The sequence below is a fragment of the Elephantulus edwardii genome, unplaced genomic scaffold (assembly GCF_000299155.1).
Source record: "Elephantulus edwardii isolate Elephantulus edwardi_28Jun2011 unplaced genomic scaffold, EleEdw1.0 scaffold00055, whole genome shotgun sequence".
In the NCBI taxonomy this organism is placed as follows: Eukaryota; Metazoa; Chordata; class Mammalia; order Macroscelidea; family Macroscelididae; genus Elephantulus; species Elephantulus edwardii.
The window spans coordinates 15,801,610-15,825,407 of NW_006399805.1; the positions used below are offsets into that span (position 1 = coordinate 15,801,610).

General features: G+C 46.8%; 1 protein-coding gene across 1 annotated transcript in view; it reads left to right on the forward strand.

Annotated features, from left to right (window-relative positions):
- Window positions 1-23,798, forward strand: part of CNTNAP2 (contactin associated protein-like 2) — a 1,206,610-nt gene that overhangs the window by 571,748 nt on the left and 611,064 nt on the right. The window contains exon 10 of the mRNA XM_006887275.1: window positions 11,983-12,154. Coding sequence (XP_006887337.1) covers window positions 11,983-12,154 — 172 coding nt within the window. The remainder of the gene's footprint in view (window positions 1-11,982; window positions 12,155-23,798) is intronic.

Consider the following 23,798-nt stretch of genomic DNA (forward strand, 5'->3'; position numbering starts at 1 on the left):
TCCCCCTCCCTCTCCCTCTTAGGGCAACTGAAAGCTCACTGGCCTCTTCAACATATGATGTAAAGCATGCTCATTACATTCTATCGCACATTTCTAGGAGTTTTGAGCTGAAAAAGTGTTCAGGCCATTTCATAGGAAATGTGATTCACTAGAGATAATTATTTCTGTCTCTTTTCTAAAAATTCTGTGATGTGTTATCATTGGATGATGGATATTTCTTGAATTATGACTGAGAATTTGGCTATAATAAAATGAAAGAAAGGGTAAGGAATTTACAGTCATATACAGTGAACACCACATTTTTATGACTCATAGCAGAAAGATGCCAGCATTTTGGAAGAACATTAACATTATTGAAGAGCAGTGTACTCAGTGAAATGTGTCAATGTCCTGGAAGCATTTTACCTGTAGGTTCCAGCTCTGTGCTTGTGGGGTGAACATTGAAAGCATTCTTACCACCCAGGGCTGAGGGCAAAGCAGCAACCATGTTCGGGTGATGACATCAGCGTGACGAGGAGGAAAAGCTGGAGAGAGTGCTCCTGGGACCGGGCATTGCGAGCCCACAAGCAGCCAGGCTGTTCATGGGGAAGGGCCTGTCCAGTCCGTTCTCACGAGCTCCCGAGACCAGCTGGCTCCAATACTCATGTGAAGCAATTGCCCAGTTATCATGTGCAGTCCTATTGAGAAGCATTCCAAGGTCACTCTGAAACTGTTTCATGTCCTACTGTTTTAGATTGTCTACAGCATCATCATTCTACGAGTTGTGACTCATATTTATCTTCCTATTTTACATTTTTATATTCTAATTTATAGAGAGAACGCTCTTCCTCTCAAAGTGTTTAGAAAATCTGTGTAAAGTTCAGCACAGTTCCCGTCTACCAGGTGCTCTGAGAGAGAACGGTTCTCAGTCTGATTGGATTCACAGCGTGGAGGGCTGACGGGAGTTGGGATCCACTTGAGAGGGGCTTGGGGGTCACCTCTGTGTTCTCCTGCAGTATTTTATTTGATGCTCATGGAAACTGTAGGAAGTGGCTGTTATTGACACATCTTTGAAATGAAAATATTGAGGTTACGGCCACATTAGTGACTTGGTTTAAGTTCCCAGGAGTCTCTGATACTTGAGATCTGTATTGGTCTGCAATAAGTAAGGGCCAGGGGAAGAAAGGGTCAGGACTTCCCAGAGAAGCAGAAGGCAGACCCGGAGCACACATGAAATGATTAGAGGGCAAGGTGTGCCGAGGACACGTGGAGCAGGGAGGGCGGTGAGAGCTGGGCCCTGGTCATAAGCAGCGACCAGAGGAGACCTCGGGGGAGTGAAACTTTTAGATAGACCTGAAGGAGGTGCAGAGGCTGTCCATTGTCACTTCATGCCAGGGTGCACATCCTCCAGACGTGACACACACCTTGTAAGGTGCACTTTCCCCACACGTGCCAACTAGAGTTTCACGAGCACTGGGATAGTGAGAAAGACACCCTAGTGGTGTATCATGTACTGCATCAGACTGCTAACTGCAACGTTACAGGTTCAAATCCACTAGCTGTTCCACAGGAACAAGAGGAAGATGAGCAATGAAGCTCATTGTGAACCGGAACCAACCTGAGGCCGTGGATTTAGGGTGGTGAGAAGGAGCCTTAAGAGTGCCATGTAAAGCACTTGGCTGCTAACTGAAAGGCTGGCAGTTTGAATCCACCCACCCCTTCAGCGGAGAAAGATGAGAGCTTTAGGACCTGATGGAGCCAGTTCTCCTATGTCGTATAGAACCTATGAGACAAAATCCACTTGATAGTAATGGGTTTGGGTTTTGATTAGTGGCACAGTGATTAAAGATTTCAGCTGTTAATGAAAACTTGGGTAGTTTGAATCCACGGGCCACTTCTCAGGAGCAGATGCGGCAGGCTGCCTCTCTAAACACTTACAGCCTTGCTGACCATGTGGGCAGTTACTCTGTCCGGCTGACTCGCTGTAAGTCAGATCAGCTCAACGCACTGGGCTTGGTTTGGGTTCTAGGGGCAGGCACTCTTATCGTAGTTGATTTTCATCTCTTTGGGTATTTCTATTTTTTCTAAAGATACTACTAGAAGTAGTCACAGGAGAAGGATGGGGAGTCTCCTCCTGTTTGGTCAATTGCCTCTGCAAAGCCACCAGAGGGTCAGCTGTGGGTCAGTTCTGACTCGATGGTACATAATGACTAGAAATGGTAGTGTCTCTACTGCTGTAAGTAGTACTGTCTTTGCTGCCAAAGTAGTGAAGTGTCTCCTACAGATAATACTTTAGGAGATTCTGAAGTTGCATCTTTACTACTGTAAGTAGTACTCTCTTCAACATCAAAAAGACAAACCCACCAGGGTGATAGATGGAGAAAAGATTGAAGTTGTCAATGATTTCCTCTTGCTTAGCTCCACAAACTACACTCGTGGAAGCGTAAGTCAAGAAATCAAAACACATATCGCACTGAGAATGTCTGCTGTAAGGGAACTCTCCAAACCGAACTCCTGAGGAGCAATGGTGTCACTTTGAAGACTAAGGTGTGGCTGATTCAAGCCGTGGTCTTCTCAATCACTTACTGTGTCTGAGTAAGGATGACAAAATAAGAATTGATGCCTTTGATTTGTGGTGTTGGAGAAGAATACTAAATACTTTTGGTATTTTGGACTGCCAAAAGAACACATTGGTGTCTTGGAGAAGGTGAAGCCAGAGTGCTCCTTAGAGGCCACGATGGTGAAGCTCTGTCTCACATACTGTGGACATGCTGTCAGTAGAGACTCTTCCTTGGAGAAGGGACTTCATGATTGGAAAGGGGAAGGGTCAGCAAAAGGGAAGAAGACCCTCAGTGAGACGGGTTGACATAGTGACTGCAACAGTGGGCTCGAGTGTGTTGGAAGTGAGGAAGAAGACACAGGAGAGGACGGGGTTCAGATCTGCGGTTCACGGGGTCATTATGAGTCATAATGGACTTGACAGCACATAACAGCAACCATGAGAAAGGCAATATCCCTGTTCTCGAGAAACATTCACTAGAACGTGAGAACCAGACACACAGACATACACAAGCATGTATCTGAGTAAATAAGTCACTGTTGGCAATTCTGTATTGTGTCAAAATCCATGACCAGGTAGACAAAGAATCGAGACCAAGCTCAGCGGACTGAGCCAGGAGGGCCCCTCTCGGGAGCTGAATCGAGCTGACCTCAAACACGTATAAGTCAGCTGTGAAAAGATCAATAAGAAGAGAATTCCAGGCTGTAAAGGGCTTGGTTTTCCAGAGGCGCTGGAAGGAGGAGGGGGTGGTGACTGAGGGGAGGCAGGAGTGGCGTGTAGATGCTCAGGGAGGGAGCCAGGAGGTCACAGAGAACACGGCAGGGCTGTTCCCACCGTCCGTGCTCTGCAAAGCAGAATGCAAGTGCCATGGGGAAAACCAGGCTTTCTTCCCATTCCCTAACAGTCATTCAGTAGCTTCATTCTGTTCTGAGGTTCGTCTGTCTGTTTTGTGTGAAAGGATCAGAGAAGTACACAACCTAGTGGTTTTAGATACAGGATCTTGTTAGACCAAAATGGCAACGTGAGGGTCAGACTGCAGTGTCCCGATGCCCCCGGTCCCTGTGAGTCAGACCATCCTTGGGCTGCAGAGATCTGCCCTGCAGGGTTCCCTGGACTGAAATCTTCATGAACTCAGATCACCAGGTCTTTGGAGTTGCTGGGCACTTTGCAACCACTGCCCTTTAAATAACAGGCGACTGCAAAACTATTGGGCACCAGTGCCCTGTGAGGTCACTGCAGTCACTCTGGTCTGCTGAGGGGAGTACTGTATGTCAAGTCCACTCTCAGAGCCTGCTGAGAGCTCTACTAGGGTGACCCCACACTGTGCCAGTGATGGTTTGCAGGGGACCTGGTGGGTCGGGAGGAGAGCTGGTCAAGAGCCAGTGGTTTGAACCCACCGCTGCTCTCTGGGAGGAAGATGACCAGTCTCTTCCCGTGCAATTCAGTCTCTGAAAACCTGTTAGAGGGTCATCCACGACTGGATTCCAACACAGCTGTGCATAACAACCACTGAGGAAGAGCAAGGTCCTTCATCCGAGGGGTCTGGATAGTAAGTTGAGACGGTGTGAAGAGTGACAGGAATGAGGAGATGGAGGCAAGGTGTTCCCTTTAACTGGAAAACAGTCATGTTGTCCCAGAGCAAGTTTCTGGATGGTAAGATTTTAAGCATGAACTGCCACATTAGGTCAGAGGAGAGGTAAACATTTTTTTTAAATAGTATTTTATCATCTTTTATCATGGGGAATTCTGGTAGCCTGGAAGCAAGAAGCTGTGATACAATCCCAGAGGACACTGTTCATATCCACCAGCTGCTCTGTGGGAGAAAGATGGGCAATCTCTTCCCAAGTGATTTACTGTCTTTGTAAACCCAGTGGAGGGCCAGCTATGAGTTGGTTCCAACTTGTTGTCACACGACAACAGCAATTGTGAGGATTTGGTTTTGTTCTTTTTCTTTTTAGCAATAGTATTTTAAGTGAAAACTCGCATAGCAAATGTGGGTTCCCATTTCATAATTCTCCCACAATTGTTCCACATTTGGGTGTATTTTCAGTCTGTTGGTGTCCACACTGTCTCTGCTCTGGCTCCATTCATCAGCTCCTCTACCTTCCTAAGAGTCTAATCTTCAGTCTTGGGAAAAGGTTGACCGTCTGATTTTACATCATTTATTACTTAAGGGAGCACAGTGCTTACAGAACATAAACTTGTAGAAAATACTGCTTTTGGGGGAACACAACAGGAACAGGACAAAGACCACCAGCCCAAGTCTCACCCAGAGATCCTGGTGCTGTCGAGCCCAAAGCCACCTGGTTCCCTGGTAACCGTCCTTCTGGAGTCCAGCCTGTCGTCCTCTCTTACTGTTTATTACTGGACCCTTCGCGTCAGCTATTCTGTAGATTTTCCAAAGAGATGGCAAGCCCCCAGCTGTTCATCTAAAGGCCAGTGGTCTAAACTGAGCCAGACACGCCGTGGGATAAAAGCCCTAAGAGTCTGTTGTGGGTAGATGACCTGGGAGACTCCATGGGACTGTTCTGCTCTGTCACCCAGGTCATTACAGATCTGAATCGATGTGGTGACATACAGCAAATATTGTTGTGTGCCATCCAGTGGCTGTGACTCATTATGACCCCGTGACCTGTGGATGGAGAGCTGGCGCCACCCTCACAACCCCCACCGTGCTCAAGCCTGTGACTGCAGCCCCTGTGTCAGTCCATCTTGGTGAGGGGCTTTCTCTCTTCCTTTTCCCAGAGGCTAGCCCCTCCTGACAACACCATGGCAGTAACCGCAGACACAAAGGATGTCTTTTCAGCTGGAACACCACAGGTGATGCTGCTTCTCCTCGTATCCAGCAGCTGAACGTCCCAGGCTGGGGACAACAGTGGAGTGTGGGAGACACTTGGTATCATCTTCCCAGATTCTGGTGACGGGGACCGTACATAGCTCGGAGCCTCCTCAGAGCCTCCTCTCAGCCCTTTCAAGCACCCCAGCATCAGAGCAAGTGAAGTCACAGGACCCGTGTGTCTGTTGGGCATTAGACAGGAGTTTTTTAACTGCTTTGTCTGTTGTCTGCCTTTCTGCAGAAAAGGTTACCAGTTAGCGTACAACAAATGAGGCAGGAATCTGAATATCATAACAAGTGTGGGTGGGATTTTTACTGATATATGTCCTAATTGTAAGAAGCTGCACTGCAATCCCAAAAGTACATGGTTCAAATCCACCAGTTGCTCCATAGGAGAAAGGTGGGCAGTCTCCTCCCAGGTGTTTAACTGCCTCTGAAAATTCACTGGAAAGGGTCAGTTTTGACTGTGGTACACAACAAGCGTGTCTGGATTAAAAGTTTTAAATCTTAGAAATGTTTCTTCGTTTTTGTCAACAAAACACTAGCAGACTCCAAATTGGGTGCAAGTGTTTTAGATGGAAACCTCAAACATGCTGCAAAGTGCCATCGTTACAGTGACTCCATGGGAGAGAAGGTTCCCCATTCACCCACCAACACTGAGACCCAGAGAGTCTGACAAGGCTGCAGCCCAGCAGGTGTCAGGACACATCTCCAGGCTGGAAAACAGTCCCTCCTCCTGCTGTAAACATACTGCAATCACACTTCCCTCCTGAAGGTCAAGGCCAGAGTTCACCCTTTGGACCAGAGTGAGGCCGTCTTGCCATGTGAAACGTGCGCTCACTCCCTTCAGAGACCCTCAGTGGTTCATTCCAGGAGAACAAGGCTCTAAACTGAGGCTTCAGATGAGGTCAGCCCACTTCAGTCACAGTGGAGAAGCGGTACTGTAAGAGATCCAGATGTTTCCATTGTGAGAAAACTGGAGTGATAATCAGAACCGAAAAAAAATATGGCTCACAGCCCTGCTAGACATTTAACCCTCCCCTTAGGGCAGTATGCTCATTTTGGACAACTAGTCTCTTTCCAGAAGAGTGGGGGAACAGTAGTGCTCAGAGATGCCAGCTGGCTGCGTTTCTCTGAAACTGTGTCCCTCTCAAGTTTCATCAGTAATCGAGTTTTCCACGTCAGCTCCTTGAAAGGGCTTAGGGGACCTTTTCTCATTTCTCTTAGTTTTCTATTGCAGGCTTTGATTGTTTCTTTTTTTTTTGCTTTGTGGTTTTTATTGTGGTATTTTTGGTGGTGGTGGTGCTCTGTGTGTGTGTGTGTTTTCTGGTGTGATTGTTATTCACCCAAACTAAATATCTTCTGGTTTTGCTAAACTGGTTCAAAGTCCTGCTTAGAACCCAAGACCTCGCCATACCAGTCAGGTCTAGACCCAGGTGAATCTCCTAGAAGTCCCAGAGTGCAGGAAGTGTCAAAATCACCCTCAACTCCAGCCCCCACCCACACTGTCCTTCTGATATAAAGACCTGGGATTTACATGCACTGAGTGTGTCATCACCCTCAAAGTGGAAGGGACTATAGCTGGTGTGGCCATCAGGAGATTTGAAAATCACCTTGGTCATGTGAAGATAATGAAAGGAGAGAAATGAAACTGAACTTTAAATGAAAGTGTTGTCTTTGGCCGATAATTATCTTCTCTTAAAATTTATCCCATGTGAAGAAGAAAAAATGGACTTGACTTTTTTTTTCTGAACTAAGTGAAATCATGTCATGAACAACTCTTGAATCTCACCTAGTGACCCAGTTGATCTCAGTCCCTCGTGTTTCATGTGTCTGCAGCTGTTTTGGACCAAGAAAGCTCTTGTTCTCACAGATAGATCCCTTCGTGTTGGAATCTTTCAAAGCTACTAAAACTATTTAAATACTCTCAGGTATAAAAAAATATTGAATATATTATGGACTTTCTTTAAAAACAACTAAATCTGTCTAACAGGAAATACATCCAGAATGTTCCTTGGAAGGAAAGAAGGTGAGACTTCATCTCATTTGGAGAGCATGTTGTCAGGAGGGAAAAAAGGCTTGGTAACAAAGCAGAAGACCCCAGTGAGGGGGCCAAGACAGCGGCTGAGACCATGGCGCAATAATAGTCACACCTAGCAAGGATATGACGAGACGAGTGCCTTTTGGCTTGTACGCGGGTCTCTGAGAGTGAACATGCGCTCAGCAAACCCTAACAGTGACACACGGATTCAAAACTCAGAACAAACAATGGTCATGTTCAGAGCAGCCAATCCAGCTACAGCTGCATGTTTTCTTTGCTAATTTTAGACCTTACGCTTCACTCAGTTTTATCTTGATTAGACAGAACAGAAATCATACTCGCATGTAACTAGATCAAATAGACACCATCTCTAAGATCAGCAGTTTTTTGATATAGTAACCAACACGATTGGAAAGCAATGTGGCTTAGAATGTTTTCTTTTTGTTAGTTGGCTTGGAGTTGAGTCAACTCTACAGAGCAGAATACAGTAAAGTTTTCCAGCTGTGACCTTTCAGAATAGACCACCAGGCCTGGTTCCTTAGACACCTCTGACTGAGTTCTCACTGCCAATCTTTCAACCAGTAATAAAGTATTTTACTGCCCCTCACAAGGGCTTCTAGGGTAGATGGGTGGATACAGAGAATTTAGGGCTAGATCTGGTTTTGTATTGTATTCAGTATAGATCAAAGCTAATACATCTCTCATTGATTAAGTCTTAAAGGGGATTTGAATTATGTTTATTAGACCCTACATCTTGTAACCCATTAATAAAGTGAGAAAAATAATTTCCACCATGCTCAACTACCATCACTAGTCTAAGAGAATAGGACATTGGAAAAAGAAATCAGAATCAAAGGCCAATGTTCTGCTTTCATGGAAAACTAACTCCTTTATCCTTAACGTCTTGGTCCCACCACATTCTGAATAAATCAATAGTGAAACACAGACATTCATCTGGTGCACTCTGCTTTCAGCTAAGATCCATCTAACATTGGCCAAAATGTCCCTAAGGCCACGACCTCTTCCAAACCCAGTTTACACACCTGGCAGTTCTCTGATGATGTACTCTTCCAGTCATTTTGGATAATCTTGTTTGTATGCAATATTAAAATTGTTTGATCATTTCCACACTGTTGGATCATCACTGCTTTTTGGAATAGGAATAAATATGAATCTCTTCCAGTCAGTTGGCCAGGTAGTTGTCCTCTAGATTTCTTGGCACAACCAGGTGAGCACATCCAGGGCAGCGTCTGTTGGTTGAAATACGTCTTTTTGTATCCCGTCAATTCCTAGGACTTTGTTTTTTACCAGTTCCTTCGATGCAGCTTGAACTTCCTTCTCCCTCACCATTGTCTTTTGAATCTATGTTGTTTCACTAAATTCTTCTATATCAGCCAATTCTTTTTGGTATAGTGGCTCTGTGTATTCCTTCCATCTTCTTTTGGTGCTTCCTAGTCATTCAATAGTCTTCCTACAGCATCCTTAAGTACTGCAACTCGAACTTGTTCTTCAGTTCCTTCAGCTTAATAATTCACAATAGCAAAGAGATTAAAGTAACTCAACCATCAGTGAATGAATGGACAGAAAAACTATGGTACATTCACACAGTGGAATACTATGTAACACTTAAAAACAAGGAATTCATCAAATATTACATAACATGGGTGACCTGTGAAGATATTATTCTGAGTAAAATTTCCTAAGTCACAAAAGGACAAGTACTGAATAACACCACTGTTATAAAACAGGACTGACATGGATTGGGAGGAAACTAAGAAAAGAGGGGAAATAACGAACACTGCATTCGAACAGATGAAGGAAAGAACTGTTTAAAAAGAATATATGATTAGGCATTATATGTATAACAACAGTTCAGAATAAGAGGTGCCTAGCAGAGGGGACTGGGGGATGGAGTAGGGGAGTAAATTATGCATCAGTGAATGTTTTTTTTAAACTGAACTGGGGGCATGTAGGGAGAAAAATGTGCAATAATGAATGAATGAAAATCCAACTTTTTAGTAAACTTTTGTTAAAATACACACAGAGAAAAAGAGAGTGCAAGCAATCAGGACAAAGAGAAGAAACATGTTCCTTCCTCAAATAAAGCTCTCTAGGAAGAAAAGAAAAAGAAATGCTGAGCGAGTTTGTCCCTTTGATTTTCTGACTCCAGCTCTTCACACGTTTTATTATAATACTTTGCTTTGTCTTCCCGCACTGCCCTTTGAAAGCTTCTGGTCAGCTCCTTAACTTTTTAATTTCTTCCCTTTGCTTTGGCTTCTTGACACTCTAGTGCAATATTCAGAGTCTCTTCTAACATCCATCTTGGCCTTTTCTTTCTCCCCTGTCTTTGTAATGATTTTTTGCATTCTTCATGGATGATATTCTTGATATCCTGTCACAGATCATCTGGTCTTCACTCATTAGTATCCAAGTATCAAACTTATTTCCAACATGGTCTTTAAATTCAGGAGGGATAGACTCATGGTCAAACTTTAGTTCTGGTGGATTTGCTTTTATTTTCTTCGGCTTCAGTTAAAATTTGCATATGAGTAGCTGATGGTCTGTTCCACAGTTAGCACCTGGTCTGGCTTTCACAGCTGATATTGAGCTCCTCCAACAATTTTTCGCCCCAGAAAATCAATCTGATTTCTTTGTAGCCTATCAGGTGAGATTTATGTTTGTGTTTCTTGCAAAAGGTATTTGCAATGAATAAATCTTGATTGTACTGAATTCCATTATACTGTGTCCAGCTTCATTTCTGTCCCCAAGTTCATGTTTCTCCCAACTACCGATCCTTCTTCCCTGTTCCCAACTTTTGGATGCTAGTCACCCCTTATTACTAATGCATTTTGGTTGCATGTTTGATCCATTTCCACTTGCAACAGTTGATAGAAGTCATCTATTTTCTCCTCTTTGGCCCTAGTTGTTGATGCATAAATTTGAATGATAATGGCATTAACAAGTCCTTCTTGTATTCACATGGATATAATCCTGTCACTCACAACATTATGTTTCAGGATGGATCTAGAAATGATCTTTTTAACTGCGAATGCAACCCTGTTTTGATTTTTCTAGATAAAAACAATTAGATTGAAGTGAACTTTCTAAGAACATTTGGTTTCTAAGCAGACAAGCTCCTCCTTCCAGCTTGTCCTAGGGGGTGAGATGGTGTAAGTAACCAGATAATGAACTGCAATTGTGGGGACTTTTCTGAGACACTTAAGAGGACCGAAAAAATGTCATATCTTCATGGCTTGTACATTTTACACCGATAATAACAGTTGTGTTGGAAAGGCTTGGTAATCATTGATCAGTGAGGCCTATTTGGAAGTTATTCAGAAGTGATACTCTTAATGCCTGTGTGGTGTGCATGGATTTTATCCTCCAGTAGGACCAGCTGCCTTGCCGGTCTTCCTTTCCTCACTGCCGTTTGCAGCCTGTCCTTTCCATTTGTCTGTCATCATTTACATTATTCTATCATTTACTTTATAGACATTGTTGGGTTCTCTGTCCAGGATGAATATTGAAGCAGAACAGTTGACCTTTGTGCTGAAATGGGTCTCTCTCCGCAGTACTCCTTTGCATTTCATAAACTGAGAAGCATTTGTGGGGCCAGCTTCTCTGTGGACTGAATTGCTACATGCCATCACGTGGACACCAGTTCATACACCCTATTGAAACCTTAGTGGACCCTGTACCGTCTGCACCACCTCTGATGAGCTCAGTTTCACAGTCACGTTCACTGCGTCAGTGCCTCTCCACTTCCAAGCATGCCCTTAACCAAGGACTGGCCCCCTTCTAACAACAAACCAAAATTATGAGATATAAATTCTCAGCATCCTAGGTGCTAAAGAACACTCTGGCCACACCCTCCAAAAACAGATTTGCTTGTTCTGTTTACAGTCCATTCAATATTCATCACTAACACTGCAATTCAAACTCATCCACTGTTCTTGGTTTTCCTTATTCATTGTCCAACTTTTACATGCAAATGAAGCGATTGAAAACACCATGGCTTAGGCCAGGTGCATCTTGTTCTTTAACCTGACATCCTTACTCATTAGCACATTAAAGAGATTGTCCAAGAAGATTCAACCAAGACAGTATATCATTTGCAGTCTTGAGTACAGTTTGCATGGGTGTTGAATGTGGATTCGGTATGAAATCCTTGACAGCTGCAATAAGCTTTATGTTTATCATGTTGTGGCCTGTTTATCCTGTTTTAAGGATTTTTGCTGTCTTGATTCTGAAGTGTAATTCCTACTGAAGATTATATACTCTCTGCTATCTCTAGTTTTAGTTATTTGTGATTTAGTGTTGGTTATCACTCGTAATGTGGGGTTGTGTACATGATATGCAGGACCAGAGTGAAAAATATGGGGGATGGTAAACTCCAGAGATCAACATTCACTCCACTGACACCTGGCTTGTTTCCCAGCAAGCTGCCTTACTCAGCAGTCTTATTCTTCTGAGTGGGACTTCAGGGAGGACAGTGCCTGGTGTGAGCTGAAGGCTGTGTCCAGGCAGAGTGCACAGAGGTGATGCCTCGTTCCTTGTGGCCCACAGGTGTCCTGAGCCAGATGGTGAGCTCAGGCCTCTCCCTGCTCCAGCCACCCTTCCAGGGGTGCATGCAGCTCATCCAGGTGGACGACCAGCTGGTGAACCTGTACGAGGTGGCACAGAGGAAACCGGGCAGCTTCGCCAATGTCAGCATCGACATGTGTGCCATCATAGACAGGTAAGTGGCTGCCCCCACTGAACCTGTCTGTGCCACCAGTGCGCCTGTGTGTGCTGCACCTGCTGACCCACCTGAGCGTTCCAGGCCAGACAGGAGCTGCTGTGGGTGGGGGATGGTGGGGGGGGGGTGCAACTGGAGTGTGCAGTGCATCTTCTGATCTGCTTGTGAAACCAGGATTTTATATCAGGACGAAGTGGGCACATCAGGGCAGTATTCTCTGTCACCTTAGTCCACCAGCTTCTCCGTAAGTGTGTGCACGTGTGCTGGTGCATTGGGGGGGGGGAGGGCTGTGGCATGTGTGTGGTATTATAAGGATGAGAGGATGAGGTATATGGTCCTCTGGGTCACCTTAGGTGGTGGGGTAGCTTAGCCGGAGGCAGCTCCAGGACCCTCAGGTCGTTTTAGCTTTGCCGTTGGCTCACAAGCAAAGGGGTCCTCTCTCCTCGTCTGCATCGCAAGTTAGACTCAGCATGGTGTTCCCTCCAAAGTACCCCCGAACCTACAGGGCTGGAAGCCTCAGTGGCTGCCACCGGGCCACATGGGGATAAACCAAAGCAGAGTATTTGTGTAATTGTGTCTGTTTATGAAATTCACATTAGGAAGTAACATCAGATAAAATCTTTATTTGTTTTTGTGAATCTGAGGAAGAGCTTTTTTAATAAAATCAGTGATTGATGCCTCATACAGTGGGGAAAGACAGTCGTATATGAAATATTATGGTGGCTTCACATACATTATCTTGGTCTACTTGTAAACATGCCTTTTATTCCAAAGTGAAAAATCATCCTAAGAATTTTGGCCACAAGCTAGCTGAGCCCACAATGAGCTGCAGTTAACCCGGGTGGATCGAGGTGATTTCCAGGCATTTGAAGTCTTGCGTGGTGGGTCTTTCTCACTCTGAAAATAATTGTATTCCTTTTTAATTTGAGAAGATGAAAGCTCTTTAGAGTCTTTTTAAATCTGTTAGTAAGATTTCACTCTTACCTGCTTTTGCCCCCCGGGAGCTCGGACCTGAAGTGTGTAGCAACCTCTTCATGGGAAAGCAGCCCCTCAAGGGTTCAAGGCCAGGGCGAAGTGTGGGGCCCATCTACCGCGAGCAGTGCTGGAGGCGGTGGACTCACGTGGGCATGCGTCCCTCCGTGTCCACGCTGCGCTGGGTGGAAAACATGCCCTGTGGATGCCCGCCAAGCCATCCAGGGCTACCAGTGTACTCCCTTACTAAAGCTGGCCTTAAGTTAAATTTGTATGCAAATCAGAATAATTAAATATGTTGTTATTGTCACCCGATTCGTAGCTGACCCTCCAGCAGGTTTTCAGAGACAGAGAATCTCGTAGGGGGAGAGTGCCCATCCTCCAGGGAGCAGCCGGTGGATGTGAAGTGCGTGCCTGTGGGCTTGCAGCTCAGCTTCTCACCATGAGGCCACCGCTTTCACTAGATACTAGTGAGTAATATCAGAAGTTGGTTGAGTGTTTGTGCTGGTGTGTAGTGCGCAAGTGTCCACAGCAGACAGGACAAGGGGGTCACCTGCCTTGTCCACTAGGAGGACACTGTTGACAACCACAACAAAGTCCTCTCCTTTGACACACCTCTACAGCAAGCCTGTATCTGCCATGCAGCCCAGCGTCCGGCTGCACTGAAGGCAGGACTTCCGTGCATTCATTGCCAGTATCTGAAACTCCCACCCACACCCTGTGCTGGACTCGGCCTGGCTCAGGGTGACTCTCCACCAGTTTCCAGGGAATACATCTTTATGGAAAGAGAAGGCCAGTGTTTGCCCTGTGCTGAGGCTGGGGGATTTGAACCACTGACCTTTCAGTTAACAGCCCAAAACATTACACACTGCACCACCAGGGCATCGTATGTGAAACCAACATCCTCTGCTCACTTGAAGCTGCCCTGCTGGGTGCCTTGTGCCAAGAGGCACTGTGCTCTTCTACCTTCACACAGGATGGTGTTCAGCTGGTTCCAATTATTTCGAAGATGCTTATTGGTGCCACTCTTAGTCCTTCTCTCCAGGGGGGTGTCCGGCTCCTCCTTGCCCCCCTGTAACTCGGGTCCACGTGGGTCATATTCTGAGTGTCTGTACACAATCCCAGTGTGACTTCCCCACCAGCAGGGTCCTTCTCTGCTCAGTCCCTGTGTGTCACTTCCAAGGTCACCTGACTTAACCTCTCCTGGCTCTGTCTTAAGGATCCTTTGTGGATGGTATGTAATGTACCAGACTGATAATCAAAAGTTGACAGTTCAAATCCACCAGTGGCTCCTGTAAAGATTCACAGCCTTGGAAACCAAGCAAGGGTCACAGTGCAAACAGGCTCAGCTCATTGGCAGCGGGGGATTGCTGGGGTCTGGCTGGTTGGTTTCCAGCTCTCCCTTACCTGCCCCTGCAAACTCCAGCAGGCTTGATGGTGGGAGAACAATAGGATGAGTGAGGACAGAGCCTTCGGAAGGGCATTGCTGCCGCCGTCCTGTCTCCAGGCCACAGACGGTGTGGCCGCTGCCGAGTGTCAGGAGTGTGGCAACGGGCTGGTTCTCAGGAGTCTTCCAGATGGCCAGGGTCCCATGATGGGAGCGTCCTTCTTCTCTTTGGGCATCATGGAGTCGTGTCTACAGACCTGGCCACAGCAGTGAAGGGTCGTGAAATTCACTGCGTTTCCAGGGTCTCCCCGTCCCCTCATACCAGGAGAGGCAGCACAGACCAGGAAGGCAGACATGGGTCAGCTCTGGGCCCGAGAGCTTTGCTTGCAACCTCCCCTGCATCCTTCTTGCTTGATACAGACACACAGTTTGAGCCTCAAAGGCCAAGAAAGCAACACTTTTGGTGTCCTGGCCCCACCTTCATCCAGAGCACATGAGGGAAGGCCATGCTGACTTCTCCAGTCACCCAGCACATCCTTTCATTTCTCCTGTCCCTTGTTTACCCTCTGCAGCCAGTACATCCCACAAACAGGTCCCTGAAGGTACAAAGGACATCAAAGGACAGTGAGAGTTATTCAGCTCAGGGCTGGTGTCACCTGCTGAAAGGACCTGGAGAAGGGCAACTGGCACCTGCAGAAATATCCTCCTAGAGCCCTAGGCAGATCCCTGTGGAGAGAGCCTGCCCGACTTTAGCTGGGCACTCCATCAGGAAGAACAGTCCCTGGAGAAGGACGTCATGCTTGGAGAAATAGGGATCAGCACCAGCTCAGAAGACCCTCTAGGCGATGGACTGACTGGTGGTCCAGCCACAGATGAGGGTCGTGAAGATGGAACAGTCAGATAGGGTGTCCTTCCACCGTGATGCCTCAGGAACTGACTCGATGGCACCTCACACAGGAAAGCCCATCCAAGCCGTTCATCAGAACCACACTCTTCTTTGCTCTCTGCAGCCTGCCTGCCATACACACACGTAAGGAACAGAACTGGCGAACATTCTAGAAAACACAAAGCTTAGTGGGGAAGATAGGTGTCCCACATTAACCTCCTCCAGGAGATTACCCCAAGACGCTATGCTAGATTAGTCCTGGTCTGTCAGTAGTCAAGGCTCCTCTCCATGAGGAATGGACACGCAGGGCTGCAGGGCCAGGCTTTACCTTCTGTCACTGGTACCTTTTTAAAAGCATCCACTTAGTTTCTTGGGTTTTCATTCCTTGAAAAGGAAGAGCAACTGTGTGCCTTTGACAAGCACATTCCCATCGTGACTGGTGGGTAACTGTGAGGTGCCACGGAGAGCTCATGAAGATTGTGTGTTAGAGACCATGTGATCCACACATCCCATCCAGCGACCTCATGAGTCAGAGCCACACGTGTCAGAGGCCACATGTGTCAGAGACCATGCATGCCAGGGACCACAAGTATCAGAGACCACACATTCCACCCAGAGACCACACATGTCAGAGACCACATGTGTCAGAAACTACATGTATCAGAGACCACACATTCCACCCAGGGACCACACATGTCAGAGACCACACATGTCAGAAACTACATGTGTCAGAGCCACATGTGTCAGAGACCATGTGTATCAGAGACCACACATTCCGTCCGAGGACCACGTGTGTCAGAGCCACACATGTCAGAGGCCACATGTGACCTGGACCACCTGTGACAGCACAGCTGTGCACCATCGGCACATGGGCGGTGGAACCACAGCAAACAGCCTGGGTCGAGGTGCGGCTCTGAGTCCAGTGTCAGTGCCTGGAGAGAGTCCCGGTTGTCGGCTCCCCCGGAGCACAGTCCTCTCTGATGAGCATGGTCTTCACAATGCAGAGCTAGCTCAGGGGTGCTGATCTAACTATGAAGAAAACACACATTGCTCTTGCCTTGGTGTGTTATCTCCATGGCCCATGTCGCCTCAGTCTTCGCTGTCTGATCTGAGCCCCCCTGTGTCTCTCCATTTCTTTGTTCTGGGCCTGAGCAGGGCGGCTGCCTCATGCGAGGAGAGGAACTAAGTATGACTCTGACTTGAGACCCCTGATGAGAAGAGGCGGGCTGGCCGAGCACTGGACTCTGTGGCCACGTGTGTCACTTTCCTGTCTCCCCAGGGCCACAGGACTGCAGCCCTGGCACTCTCACTCAGGGACATCCATGTGGCCAGCAGCCCTGGCACTCTCTCTCAGGGACCTCTATGTGGCCAGCAACCCTGGCACTCTCTCTCGGGGATGTCCACGTGGCCAGCTGGCCTGGCATGACCCTGGGCTGGCTGAGCTTCCTGCAGGAGGTGTCTGTCTTTCTTCTCAGGTGAGATTCCCTCACCTTGCACCAGCATGGCCCTGCCTGCTGGGCCCCAGAACTGCTCGGCTGGAGCTCGTTCTCCTCATGGGGGACCTGGAGCCGAGACCCTCCTCACGACTGCTGCTCCTTTTCCTTCCAAGGAGCACACAGCAAAGCCACAGCTGGGACGAGAGCCAGCGCCTCACCGCTGCTCAGCACAGACAAGAGGGAAAGGTGGGTTCACACCCCCGGGAAGGTCGCTGCTGTGGCAGGTCTGACCCATCAGCCGTGTCCCTCACCTCCCTTCAGCGGATCCCCGTCTTGGATTGAGCAGCGCTGAGGGAGTGGCAGGTTTCTCTCTTGGTCTCCACTGAATGGGCCACGACTGGTCTTGCTGTCCGTCGTCCTCACGTCCACCTAGCTGTTCCAGAGGCTGGATGCTTCACACTGCAGGGAAATGTAATTGTCACCTCGTGCTGACCCAGCTCCCCTTTGATCCTCTCAGTCCAGTGCTAGGGCCATTTGCTTTCTCTTAAAAGACATCCAAGCAGGGCTCTGCATTTACCCCAAATACCCGAGCCATGGCCTTCCAAGCATCAACTCCAAGACCCCAAAGCACCTCACACCCAGGTAAGCCAGGTAAAGACACTTCCTCCTCCGAGGTCTTTCCCGAGTGACTTTATTTTTCAGTATAAATAGAATGCACCACAGTGACAAAGCAAAACTTCCTTTTCCTTTTCTTTAACAAAATGCCAGAGGAGATAACTCCTCAAAGAATAAAAAGAAAAGCAAACCTTGAACTACTCACTTAAAGATTCAAAAGCAGAACTATTCTTCTTTGATGAATTGCATGTATTAGGACAAAAGAAAAGTGTATTTGCTTTTGGCAGGGCATATATCTGTGCTTTGACATTTAAATCCCAAGAAAGGCCTCCTGCATGAAAGTAGTGTCTGAAAACAGTCTTATGTTTGAAGATAAGCAGACAGGCAAAAGATAAATAAAATACATGTAGTTAAATCAACTACAGATAGATTTAAATAAGCTGTTGAATTTTACTCTTGGCTTTTGATATTAGATTACCTGGTTTAAAAAATGAAAGCAATGTCAAATGGTTTCAAGATAGACGTAAAATACCTTTCTTAGCAAGTTCACGCCTCTAAGATGAGTTCTCCCATCAGTGAATTGGAGACATTGCAAGGTTTCTGGTGAAACGATGGGAGCGCCTTTCAAGAACCCTGGTAGTGCGGTGACTAAGGGCTTGGCTGGCTGATGACTAAGAAGTCATGTCCACCCCGCAGCTCCACGGGCAGAATGCCTGGCCCTCTGCTTCTGCAGAGACTGTGGCCAAAAACCTGGGACTCTGCTCTGGCCTTTAGGTCACTTTAAGGTGGAACAGGCTGGATGGTGTAGGTGTGTGAGGTTTTGGTTAGCACAGTGCTTAAGCAGTTAGCTGCTAGTTGAAAGATCTGGAGCCCATGCCAGCCCACAGCTCCACAGGAGGAACCCATGGCCTTCAATCCCATAAGATTACCTCCCAGGAGGCTGTGGGCAGTTCTCCACCAGGCCACGCCTTCACTCCGACAGGAGCAAGTGTGACGGAGCTCATGCAACTGACACAGCAAACAAACCCCACAGATGATCAGGCACTCCTAACTGGCTTGGTCCAATCCGGGGGTGTCTGCACAGGCTGGGGATGGGCCCCCATCACCTCCCAACTACTGTGTGGGCATCAGTGTTGAAGTACTTGTGGCTTTATTAGCACCTCCTGCTGGGTATTGCAATCTTGCAACATAATTAAACACCAAGGATGTGATTACATGAGCAGAGACACACAGTGTAGATCCATTAAAAACAAATGAAAAGCTTTGAGAAATGCTGCTGGCCAAAAGTAAACCCTGAAGTTTAGGTGTGGGCAAGGCAGTAGCAAAAACTGACACAGATACATAAAACCTGAAGTTTGTTTATTCCAATGTTTTCATTAGAGACTTTCCTTTTCCCTGAACTCCGAGTTGTGGAAGGGGCTTTCTGTCACGCATGCCAGGAAGGCCCTTGTGGAGTCTCAGGACCCCACCAGGGCGCTGGGTCACTCCTCCAGAAGCCCCTCCACAAGCCAGGCTGGGGGGTGGCATGGTGCCGAGCCAGCGGGTAGACAGGGTGAAGGAGTATCTGTCTTCCACAAAGACACCTTCTTCATTCAACTTCTTCGTTAACATGACAGAGAAATCTTCAGCAGTTGTCTAACCAGGATAAAAAGAATGTAGTATTCACTTTTCCCTTCCCTTTCCCTATTTGAGGAGACTTTGTGCTTCAAATAATGGAGAAGAAGAAAGGAGGGGCAGAAAGGGGAAAGGAGAGGGAGGAAGGGAAGAGAAAGAAAGAATCAGAGGCAGAGGAGAAAGGGGTGTCGTTGATAGATGGGTGAGCATTGCTCTCTGAGTCATCCGTGCCATGGTGGGACATTTTCTAGTTTCATTAAAATGCAATTAGGGGAAGAAATTCAAAACAGATGCCTATTACAACAATTTGAAAATGTCAGCTTTATTTTTCTGAATAAATAATCTGCAGCCGAAGAGGAAGGAAGAAGCCCACAGGTTTTCCGTTGAGAGAAAAAAAGTTTTCTAGTCCTTGGGGTTTGCTGCCTTAAAGTTCACTGACCGACTTTACGGAAGTGTTTGTTTTCCAGTTAGTTAGTTACTTAGTTAGTTAGATAGTGGGCTGTGAACCAACAAGTTGACTGTTCAAAGGCCCTGCTGTCCCAAGGAAGAAGGACAGACAGTCTCCCCCGTAAAATGCACAGCAGCAGAAACCAGCAGAGGCTCTCTGTCTGTTGGACTCACCTCCACGGCTGGGGGTTTGATCTTCGAGCACACATAAGTTTGAGGATCCCGAGAGGCCTACATCCTGAGGAAGTATCACCTGAGCCTCTGCCAAGTGCCCTGTTGTGTAAGAGAGGGTGCATCTTAATTGTGGATGGTGGGAAAGAACTTTCTGGAGCCTGAATCTCCCTGCGCATGTCGCATAAGGAATACTGCATGGATGTGAGGGTCTGCAGATGATTTGGCAAAACTGTGCCCATCTCAGGAGAGCTGAAGAGTGAGTGGAATAGTCCGACAAGCAGGTTGCATATCTGTGTGGACACCTGGTCGGTAAACAACTGGACGAGAGTAGACCTGCCTCCACTGTACTGTCAGGGGAGGCCCTGGTGCCCACAGGCTGCTCAGGGAGCCCCTGGTTCCCACAGGCTCATCAGGGGAGCCCCTCATTCCCGCAGGCTCATCAGGGGATCTGAGTTCTTTCTCTCACAGAGGCTCCGCAGAGTGGCTGGTCTACTCCTCGGCTGATCTTTGCTGTGTTGGTACAATCCCAGAAAGACTTCATCGACATAGAGGCTGTTTCCATGGGCACCTGTCCACAAAGCCCCTCTGGGCAAATACACTGGACATCAAAGTGAATGATTATTTTTCTTTCTGGAAACGTCAGACATTTGAAAATCAAAGAGTAAAGAAAACCTTTCAAATCTGAGAGAGTGACGTGTTTGGAGTTGGAGGGAGACAACAGCGTGCACAGAGGCCAGTCTTCCTCCAGCAAGTACTCAAGTGTGTGGCCTGCTCCACTCCAGCTACTCTGGTTCCCCTGTGCTGCCCACTCGGGCCAGCCTTCACACGGGAGCACCGTCCGGTGCTGGGCACCGCTGTGGCCTTCACACACGGGAGCGCCATCCAGTGCTGGGCACTGCTGTGGCCTTCACACGGGAGCGCCGTCCGGTGCTGGGCACCGCTGTGGCGTTCTGGTTTCCCCTAGCTGAATTCCAGAGGAACTTTGTTTCTGTTCTGCCTTAAAGTCAGAGAGGTGAGTCAGGATGAAGAGGCGAGGCAGGCGGCGAGGTGTAGCAGTGGGCAGGGACTGCAGTCAGAAGATCAAAGATGTCTGTCTGTCTGGTTGTTATGTGGTTGTAATGTGTGTGCTGAATGCACACCAGAGTGTGAGTTCTTAGCACAAATAAACTATCTTATCAATAATATTTCACCTCAGCTGCACTTATGTTCAAAAAAAATATTACTTTGTTGCCTTCTCTCTAATTTTTCAACACAACAATCAACAGTTTTAAATTCTATGTGAAATGTTGCTTATGTGATGTTTCGCATGACCTACTTTTAGTAGTTCATATACATTTAGTAGAACACACTGGCCTTAGATCTCCCTCTAGAACATTCTGGAAGGGTAGTGTGTAGCCGTTGGATGCTGCCATTGCTGTGTTATTGTTCTTAGACGCTGCCGAGCGGAGTATGACTCACGGTGACCATGTGAAATCAGATCTGAACTCTGTCCTGTCCTGTGCCAACCTCACCATCTCTGACACTCGTGGGCCCGTTTCTGCCGTCGCCACGTCAGTCCATCTCGTTAAGGGTCTTCCTCTCTTCCTGCCTCAGACCCCTGGGGGAGTCTACTCCTGGCAAGTGTCCATTGGTGTCCCCCCTCTCTGTCCCAAGGAGGTGGCTGGAAGGTTACCATTACCATGAAACCCAACACTTAACACACCGCACCTCCTGGGTTCATTGGTCTTGTCCAAAACCCAATTAAACGACTAGTGCAGCTTCTGACTGGATACCATGAAGGGCTCTCCAGACTGCTTTATCTCTGGGACAATTGGAATTCCCCGGAGGACTTTGAAACTGGCACTATTCCAACATTCCCAGTTGCCTTTAATTTGCTAGAAGTCTTCTTAAGCCCTAAGTCTGCTTGCAACACCATCTCCAGAGAGTGTCTTTGCTGACTGAGAAGACAGATGTGTTAGTTTTCTTGATTCCCTGCACATTTAAGATAAAAAAGTATCCAATAAAAAAGGCCTAGATTAAGTAGGACATTGTTGTTGTTGTTGTTGTTATGTGCTGTCGAGTCGAGTCATTTGCGACTCATAGTGACCCTATGTACAACAGCCCTAAACCGTGCTCTATCCCGTGCCAATCTCATTGCCTCTGACACACCCATCCCATAAACACAACAAAGGAATTCTTCCTCGAAGGTCAATGTCTTCCACAAACATGTCTGTTAGTCTCAAGTGTGAGTCTGTATCTCTGAAGAAGAGGGAGGGGCTCAGGTGAAATGGCTCAGTTGCTGGGAGCAGAGATGCAATGATGGTGTCTGAGAGGCGAACCTTACACATTGAGCAAACACAGATCCAGCTTCCCAGTGCTTAAAGGACAACCCAGGAGAGCCAGGAGGCGGACTCAAAACTTCCACCCCAGGGCCCTGACCATGTAGATTTCATTCTCACACTCACAAGGTGGCTGCCAGAGTGCCAGTCATTTCATCTGAGTTCCATGAAGCAAGTAGGGCTTGTTCCCAGAAATCACTCAAACACTTAACCTGTGGCTCTTGGGGCAGAATTTGGTCCTGAGATTAGTGTGATTGCAAGAAAGCCTGGGACAGATAACTCATGTTCAAGGTGTCAGTGAGCTGACGAAAAACCAAGGGTTTATTATCACAGAAGAACAAGGAAGATTGTAATGGGATAGAAAAAAATTTTTCTCTCCAAGCTCTATCTCAAAAATGTAAAAATGAAATAAAATCCATGTTTTAAGCAAAACAGAACTTACTGCAACTCCGAGCTGAGATAGAAGGCAGTCTTGCGCTCTGTGGCCACACCATTCTTACTGCCCTGTCCCCTGAATCAATGAGAAGCAGTGCACGAGCCTAGAGACACTACAGCTCGCTTTTCCGTGTGAAAAAAACACCTCCAAAGGGGGGAATAGTGTGCCCTTCTTTTTCTGAGCTCAATTCTCTGCTTTTGAAATTCAATTGTTATGATACAGATTAAAACCACTGCTCTCAAAAAGCAATACCAAAAATCCATAAGAAACAATGCGTGTTAATGAAAGTTCAAGGATCCAGAGGCAAGAACAAAAGATAAGCTCTCACTTAAGTTATGAAAAAGTCTATTAAATATTCAAGACTAATTAAAATCTGGAGAGAGGGTGCTTTTTAGGATGCCATTTAAAGTTTGCATAAAAGTTAATGCAGTTATTATTAAATGTTTGCTATCAAACTCGTTTGATGAATAAGGGAAGTCAATTAGCAAAATGGTGAATAAGAGGGAATTCTCATTGCTTTAGGGGTTTCTTGCCTTTGTTCTACAAAAGTCACTGAAAGAAGCAGGGACGTGCTTGTTGTGACCACTGTCATAGAGAGCTGTATCCTACAGGATGGATTTATTTTCTTAAAGGAATACTATTTTTTATATTCTCATGTGCAACTGAGCTGAACCAAGCCTCGCTGGTTCTCCTTTGGCTTTCCAGAGGACGTAAACCACAAAGGAAGAAATTGCCCATCTTTCTCCTGTGCAGTGTCTGGTGGATTCTCTGCCTGCAGGTTGGCAGCACAAATTCTTCACCACTTGACCACCATAGCTCACTCTAAAGGAATAATACTCTTTTAAGAATTATAATCAAATGGATTGAGATATTATGGTACTTTCACATGCTGGAACACTACACAGCATGCAGGAGAAATGATCTTAAAAATTACTACCTAACTTGGGTTTTGCACAATCAAATGGACCAAGAGGCAGTCGTCAGAACAGAGCAAGGAGACACTGGATGGTTCAAAATAAAGAAAGGGGACCATCAGGGATGTATTTTGTCTCCATACCTTTTCAACCTGTATGCAGAACAGATAATCCGAGACACTGGGCTGTATGAGGAGGAATGTGACATCAGAGTTGGTGGAAGAATCGTCATCAACCTGCGTTATTCAGATGACACAACCCTGCTCACTGAAACTGAGGAGGACCTGAAGTGCTAGCTGCAGAAGGTCAAGGACTGCAGTCTTCAATATGGATTGAAGCTCAATATCAAGGAAACAAAGATTCTCACCACTGGGCCAATTGGCAGCATCAGTATGGATGGTGAAGAGATTGAGATAGTTAACAGTTTTTGTTTACTTGGTTCCAC